This window comes from Pundamilia nyererei, unplaced genomic scaffold (assembly GCF_000239375.1).
Source record: "Pundamilia nyererei isolate P.nyererei 1_Seehausen unplaced genomic scaffold, PunNye1.0 scaffold00152, whole genome shotgun sequence".
In the NCBI taxonomy this organism is placed as follows: Eukaryota; Metazoa; Chordata; class Actinopteri; order Cichliformes; family Cichlidae; genus Pundamilia; species Pundamilia nyererei.
The window spans coordinates 291,971-299,890 of NW_005187553.1; the positions used below are offsets into that span (position 1 = coordinate 291,971).

The 7,920-nt window shown below is 42.5% G+C and overlaps 1 protein-coding gene across 1 annotated transcript in view; it reads left to right on the forward strand.

The window, feature by feature from the left end:
* The window catches only part of hif1al (hypoxia inducible factor 1 subunit alpha, like), a 22,009-nt gene that overhangs the window by 3,341 nt on the left and 10,748 nt on the right, over window positions 1-7,920 (forward strand). The window contains 1 exon segment of the mRNA XM_013913810.1: window positions 6,380-6,634. Coding sequence (XP_013769264.1) covers window positions 6,380-6,634 — 255 coding nt within the window.

The window sequence follows — 7,920 nt, forward strand, 5'->3', positions numbered from 1 at the left end:
AAGTGAAAGGTTCCTGGTTTGATTCCAGAAGCTCCATGAAGACTTTAATTGTTCTGTTATAAAACAATGAAGAATGATAGACAAACTTTTATTGTGTTTTTTATTATAAGGACATATTTTAAAACCTTTAACATTAATGTTAGGCTGGTGGAGGGGTGATGGAGTAATCAGCCAGGAGGGTTATTCGTGTCCACCTCTTGTGTTTTACAGGTTTGTCTTTAGACTCTAAAAAGTTCCTGGTTTGGTTTAGAAAACGCGGTCTGGTTTCATCAAGACCTCTCAGCAGTAGCCATGCATGCTTAACACTGACAGGTTTGGCGTGACGGACGTGTTTTGCTTTTACCATATCCTCATGTATCACCCACCGCCATCGAAGGACGTTCTTTGTGTGAATGTGACACCTTATCAAAGCAGCATTATTTTAGGGAAATGGCCTTGAAATTGAGCCTAATCATGTCAGCGCTGTTTTTCACGGGATTTCCTCTTATTTGCACGATTGTTTAATTTGTGCACAGAGAATAAATATCTGTGAGACGATGTAGGACCAGAAAGCCGTTTTCACTCACAAACTTTGGAGAGTTTCAGGATAAGTAGGTCAGGATGTTTTCTGTAGTTGGCTTTGTTTATATTGCATGAAGCACACAGGAGGAAGCCGTCTGCTTCAGACATGTTAAAACCGCTGGAAGTGCTCCAGAGGGAGTTGTCTGGATCGAGCTTCCAGGACGCTCTTTCACTACCGGTAAATGCACCGGTAGAGCTATTACTCGAACTGCTCCCACAGTCTGACAGTCTGAGTTTTTTAAGAGGGAGCTGGCAGGTTCAAAACATTTTAAAGTGACTACGTCAGACATTTTTCTCACACACCTCTGTCAGGTGATGTCTAGAAGAGTTCAAGGATGCTGTGCATGTGTGGAAATGTCTTTCCACCTCCATCTAACGGCAAAACGTGAAACGCTGTCATGTGTGAGGACACGAATTTGGCAGTTTTCGAGTACAGGGAGGAGGAATTTGACATATAAGGAGGAAGCTTTGAGGGAACTAGGAATGCCATCATACCTGAAATTGAGTAGATGATATCAGAGCCAGTAGATTTACACAATCTGCAATACCAAAACAAAATTATGTAATGCACTTAAACATAAACATGTAGGTGTTCCCCGTCACTTCCTGAAAAGCTGCAGGTTCAGTACCTACACCGCCTACAGCAGCTGAGGTCATGAAAAAACCAACTACTGGGGCGTTTTTGGAGTTTTGGTATCAAAAGGTATCCTGAGTTTCGGTTCTGGCAACTTCCTGGCGGAAACCAAGAGAAGTGAACTTCTGTTTTCCAAATCTTAACCAAGTCATTCTGGCTGATGGAAGGTCAGGGTGTGTAAAAGTAAAATGAAAGAAAATGTAGAAGTATTCAGTCACGTGTGCAGCTCGAGCGGTGGTGTTCATCCAAAAAATGTGGACTTTCTACCCTTTAAACCTGGAAAAGTTTCCACCTGTGCTTGTGGACACGAGTCAATAAATCTGATGAAAATTTGTGTTTGTGTAAACAGCAAAGGAGGGGAAATCTGTACCCGAGAACACGGATCGATAGATTAAATATTGGGAGTATTTAACAAACAGCTGTAATCTGTGTTATAGAGGTGAAAAATTTAAGCGTGTTTAGCTGAAGTTGTTTCCCTTCTGTTGTCTTCGGGGGAGGGAAATTAGGCTTAAACCCTAAAGCAAGTCAGCTGAGGGGAAGCACTGAAGTTGTTGGAGACTCATGAAGCTGTAGTAAATTACATGGGGTGTTTGTCTTGTTTGTGTAAGATAAAAAAAAAAACCTGAGAGGAAATAAGTATCCAGTCCACAAGATAAAATCCCTTAAAGGTGCTTCGGGGCTCTGCGAGCAACAGCAGTGATGCTAACGCAAGTATCAAGCTAATATTGGCGACAACAACAGTTGTCTGTAGTTCTGTAAGTGGGGGAAGGACTGCAAGCAGCAGTGTTAACAACACAAAAAAGAGCTAAAACTTGAGTTTTAATCAAAACAGTTGAATGTAACAGCACAACAGAAGGACACGTTGTGTCCTCACCCGTGTGCAGCTCTGTTTTTAGTTTGTGATAAAACTGTGACACGGTTTCATGTGTCCACGTGCTTACCAAGGTCATTGGTAAGCATGACAAATATTTTAAGATATTAAAGAAAACCAGGGCAGAAGAAGCTCTCACAAACACACCCCACATTAATCCCATGACCCCTTGAAGGGTCTGTGACCTCCCTGCTGGGAAGGGCTGCCTTTCAAAGGCAAAAAGAGGAATGCATTCCTCGCAAACCCCCTGAAGGGGTTTGTCCGCCCCTGGCGTCACTGAGCTGCGCTTTGGGAATTCACGTCTTGCTATTTTGTTGCTGCAAGTTTGAGTGTGAGTCGTCTAATTGTCAGCTTCCAGCACAGCGGTTTGAAGTGGGTTTGTCAGCTTGTTTTTCTTGCACAGACGCAGCACAAAGAAACAAAACGAGCTGCGCCATTATCTCTACCGAACGGTTGCTGAGTGTTTGAGGGTGACGTAGGCTGGTGTGAAACTTTGACCATATCTGTGGCTGTCCAGCTGCACTTCACCTCCTCAAACACGGAAATGCGTTTGACTTGGGATGGCGTGCCAGAGGCTGCATGAAATATATCTGCAGTGTTGTGACCCTCGCAGTGTTTATGTACCCAGAAGATGTTGAGTGACGTTAAGCTGACATGCTAAACCGAGAGGTTTTTTTTTGTCTTTCTGCAAGCAGCATACCAGAGTTTCCTGTCTTTGGTACAGTCAGTTCCTTACACACCAAAAAAAAAGTTCATGACCCTGAGCTGTGGAAAATTACAAGTTTTTTTTTTTATTTTTGTTTGTTTCTTTTTTGGCCACCTTGTAGACAAAACGATTGAATAAAAATGATAAGTAAAAGTGTTGCAGACACCTCTGCAGGAAGAGAGCTGCAGCAAAGATGTTGCTGAATTGGAGGAAAACGTCTTGTTTATTTAATTTTTGGGTGTGCTTTTGAGCAAAATTGAGCTGAACCCCAGAGGTAAACAAACCAAATCCCTGTGCAGTGTACGGTACACTCAGTATTTCAGGCTGTGCTTTCATTCATGCTGTGAACGTGACTCTGTTTCACTTCTTTGCACGAAGATTCAGCAAAGAAACAAAGGGCTGTTCTTTCAGAGGGGGGTGAGGGGGGAGACTCTGAAAGTGTGTGTGGCTGTGTTTGTTTGCCGTCTGTTGAATAAAAGCCATCACGTGGATGCGGATGGTGTAATAAATTTGTACTCTTGTTCTATTGCCCCGTAATAAAGAGATTTGTGGTATTATGTGCTGATGCAACAGCAGCAAAAACAAAGATGTTCTTTAATCTGAGCTCAGATATTCACACGGGTTCCAGGTGGATTAGGTCCTGATACAGTGTGGGTGTGCCCGAGTGTCCCGCTGGAACATTATGTGCTACTGTCTGAATAAAGGACAGACAGGTTTGTGTTCACTTTCAAACCAAAGCAGGGAGGAGGTTTTCAGATCAGGCAGTGAATGTAGAAGATGTCCTTGCACTCACAGACCCACTTTATTTCATTTCTTTTGACTCAGAGTTGTTGTTGTTGTTGTTGTTATTGTTATTATTCATTGATCACCTTCATTTGATTTTGTTTCACTCCATATTCTTCCAGTGGATGTTAAGCAGCAGTATTAGGTGAGGTCTGATCTGTTGTCTCGGCAGGTTTTGTTTGTTTCGTTTTTGCTGCTGAAAACAGAAAAAATAAACACAAAGACTAAAACAATACTGGCAAAGTCGTAATTTTAAACAGCAGCATCGGCCCAGAATTTCACATTCGAAGTCTGCTTGTTTTAGAGGATGTGGAGGCCCCTGTAAGGAATAACCCACAATGTGAAGAGTTGTGCAACATTTCTGTCAGCGTGATTAAACACGTATTACCATAGTGTGTGTGTGTGATGATGCTGACCGTGTGTGTGTGTGCGCGCGCTGTGTATCTGTCAGCTGCAGAAGTTATTTTTGAAGCCGTGCTCAGCTGGTGTCCTGTGTTGTGTTCTTTTTGTTCTGCGGTTTGATCATTCATTGGCCTGAGTCGGCACACTGAAAGAGGTCACTTTGTTTTAGGTAGTTATTAAAGCCTGTAGCTTTTATTATGGAGGACCCAATGTGCCAAAATAAGTAAATAAATAAAGAAACAACTTTATTAGTTTTTCATTTATGTGTCAACAGTGCACGTGTAATGGAATGTTGACATATGTGTTTAAATAATTAGGCTTTGTATTGAATGCCATTCTTTGTTCATTCATGATTAAAAAGCACCACCAAATAAATACTTAAAGCGCGCAGTCCCGCTGTGTGTTCTCGTCAGCTAAATTCTTTATCATTATGGTTTTTTTTCTTCTGCGACGTCCGTGTGATCCCACACAGACAAAGACACCCTTCAGATGCCTGCTCGCTGTTTGCTTTTTCCAAAAGTGTTTTACTGTTTTTCAATAATTTAATATTTGTTGTACAAGAAAACCACCTGTAAATCTCTCCCTATTAAAGTGAACTGCAGAGCCAGACAGGACTAATACACCCACAACTTGAAAACTAGAAAAATCCTGTTTTTCCTAATGGAAGATCAATACACTGTGCAATATTTCAAAATAAAAGCCCTTAGCTAGGCTAGTTATAGGAATTTTCCAGCATGCTTTACAGCGCAAGTTTTTCAAAATAACTTTTTATAGTATAAACATTAAATGCTGACTCCATTCAGCAATTTCAGGCAACCTGTTTACCTGCAACTTCTTACACATTGAGAAGCAACCATCACACAGCAGTCGCCCCACAAATTGCATTTTCTAATCTAATTTACTTTTATATTGTTTTATATTTATTCAGAACTAAATGTATCAATAAGTGAACATTTAGAAATCCATCATTTTCTTAACAACTTATCCAAATCATGATCATGAGGGGCCGCCACTATAAATATTCTCTTTAATTTTTCTTAGTTAGGGTCCTCCACAGCAGTGAAAGAGTGTGTTAGGTGACACTGTGTGGCCTCAACATGATTGCATATCCACCCACAGCTGCAAAACGCAGTGAATGGAAGAGAAGTGAAACCTGGCTTTTGTCCTGTCAGCACATGTTTTTTGATCTCGGCCTGAGCGGTGCAGAGCGAGCTGACGGATGGATGAAGACAGAGCGAAGAAAAGACGAGCGGGGGAGGGAGCCCTGTAGATCTGGACGTTTTCCTGGCTGCTGAGATAAAAAAACATTTTGTTCCCTTCAGTTTTTGGGTGCTTCTCCCTATTTTTGCTCTCTTCTGTTCCCACTTCGGAGTGTTTATAGAGCTGAAACTTGTGGGCACGATCACAAAGTAAAGACATGAAGGCGTTTATGTCTCGTTGCCTTTAAAGTGGGATTAACCCTGTAATTAAACGCCTTCTCTTTACAGAATCTGTACATGCATCTGTGATTAGCGCGTTATATATTTGATGGTTGGGTTGTTTTGCATTAAAAGCATCTGGTCCCGAACTGCTCCTCAAGTGTGTTTCAAAATCCAGAAGACTGGAAGTTGCAGTTTGAGTTTATTAGGGCACCGAGTGTTGCTCATAAAATTCCCAGCCTGACTCGCAGGTCACTGCTGGAGGCTTTAAAACCGCACAGCTGCAGCACTGAAGGGCTTTTAGGGCTTTATTGGGGCCGTTCAGAGTTTTCTAGATGCATGCCTCTTTTAAAAATAATCTTGAACTGGCTCAGTGCAGGTATTTGACGATGTGTTTTTAATTTAAAATACAACAGCAAAGAGGATTTTATATAAAGCTATCTGCAACTGAGTGTTTAGAGCTTTGGCGCTCACAGAGATTCCTCGTACAAACTCTGAGGTCATCATTTGAAACTTTAGCCATGTTTATTACGAGCGTTCGCCATTGACCATAAGGAAAAGCAGAGCAGATCCGCTTTAATGTTGCTCAAAAGGAAACTGGGGGAGCCTTCTTCGTATAGCGCTCATACTCTGACCTTCTTCCTTGTAGTTCTGTGTTAACAATAAGAAGCGTTGTCTGCAGAGGAAAGGAGAAACACATGGTGGGGCTGGAGTGGGGAAGGAAAGTTGGTTACAAGTGAATTGTTGATTCTGGGCTCCACACAGAGGTCTTATTTTTTTTCTTTTAGTCCCACTTCAGCTCCCCCGTTCCTCCCCCACTGCCCCACATTCCTTCTCTGCTCTAATCATCTTTTCCCTCTCCTCGTCCATTCTTCTTTATTTATTTCTGTCACATAACGATTATCCTCCCTTCCTCTTTCACAGCTTCTTCTTTCCACATTAGTCTTCTGCTCCTTTTTTAAAATTTTCACCTGCTGATCATCTTCCTCTTCTCCTTCCTCCAGGACCAGCACAGAACAGAGAAAACTGCGCTCTCGTGATGCGGCCAGATGCAGGCGGAGTCAGGAGACAGAGGTCTTTTATGAGCTTGCCCACACTCTGCCGCTCCCACGCCGAGTGTCCACCCACCTGGACAAAGCCGCCATCATGAGAGTGACCCTCAGCTTCCTGCGAATGCACCACCTGCTTCGATCAGGTAAGAAGCACAGAGTCATGTGACAGTACAGTATGCCCCAACAGGGCCTGAAAACCCTTTCTGGATCAATAAGTATTGCCTGATTAAAAATTATTAAACATTTTGTGTTAAATTTAGGCTAAGACGCTATAACCAAAGCTCATGCATGGCAGGATTTGTGTTGGTGCAAATGTGCTGCTGTGCACAACAGTGACAAAGCAGGTGTTTTCACACATTCTCTGCAGCCCCGAGCCCTGAAAACAGCTTAGGATGCAGTGCACTTAAATGTCACCTGGTCTGAATCGCGCGCCCCAGGGGATAAATAGTCATTTCACCATCAGCAGATCCGGTTTTTGGTTCGACAATATAAACTACAAAACAGTTAAGCTCCATCTATACTGCATTTTTAGTGCTAATAAGCAAACATTGCTGAAGCAGTGCGGTCGAATTTGTAAATATTTGACCTGCTTAACAGCAGGATGTTAGCATACTGAGCACAGCTGCAGACTCGGGTTGGTTCCTTTGGTTTTGTTTTTCTGCACATGCTTTAATTTAATGACCTGCATGCTTCTTTTTTCTGTTTTCTAATGGCAGAAAGCATAAAGACTGGTTTAACTCAGGTAAATAATGCAACTTCTGAGTTCCACGGGAAGCATTAAGAATGAGGAAAGACGTGAAGGTTATGCTTTTATGACTACAGTCAAATATGAGGCTTGATTGTGGCTCAAGTGGTTGTTGTTGCAGGTGAGTCAGGTTTGGATAAAATGTTCTAAGTGGTGAAGTCCTTTAAAAACAGCAGTGTGAGTTGTTCTAATCCTTTAAACGGCTTCTCGAGTGACAGTTTGAATGATGAACTCAGTCGGGCATGAACGCTGCGTGAATGTGAATACAGCTCTGGCATGTTGCGTGTTCAGTGTTACTACTTAACAAGATGAGTCGGCTCATTGCCTCAGGTGTGAGAGCAGAGTCATGAACTCCTCCTGACTGGTTTATTGATTGAGGTCAGAGGTGAGACATTCTCATAGCTGCATTGGGTTTGAAGTGTGTTCCTGGATTTACTGGAGGAAAAATCCTGCAGGAGTTGATGATGATCATTTCCAAAGAGGTCTGCATATCAAGGACCTTTAATTTGCGCTGTTGGTGTGAATGCCCACACCAGCAGAGCCATGGGGAGGAGATGCAGGCAGAAAGTTGGTGAACTGATAAGAGGCTTGCAGATACAGCAGAGTACGTTTCTTTGAGCCAAATCTCAGAGAGCAGCTCACATCGCAGCAGAGGAAACGCCAAAGCAGGATTTGAAAATGTGGCTATGCTGACAGCTGTAATTACACATAAGAACGGGTTGGCTCCAGGAGTGACACAAATCACCAT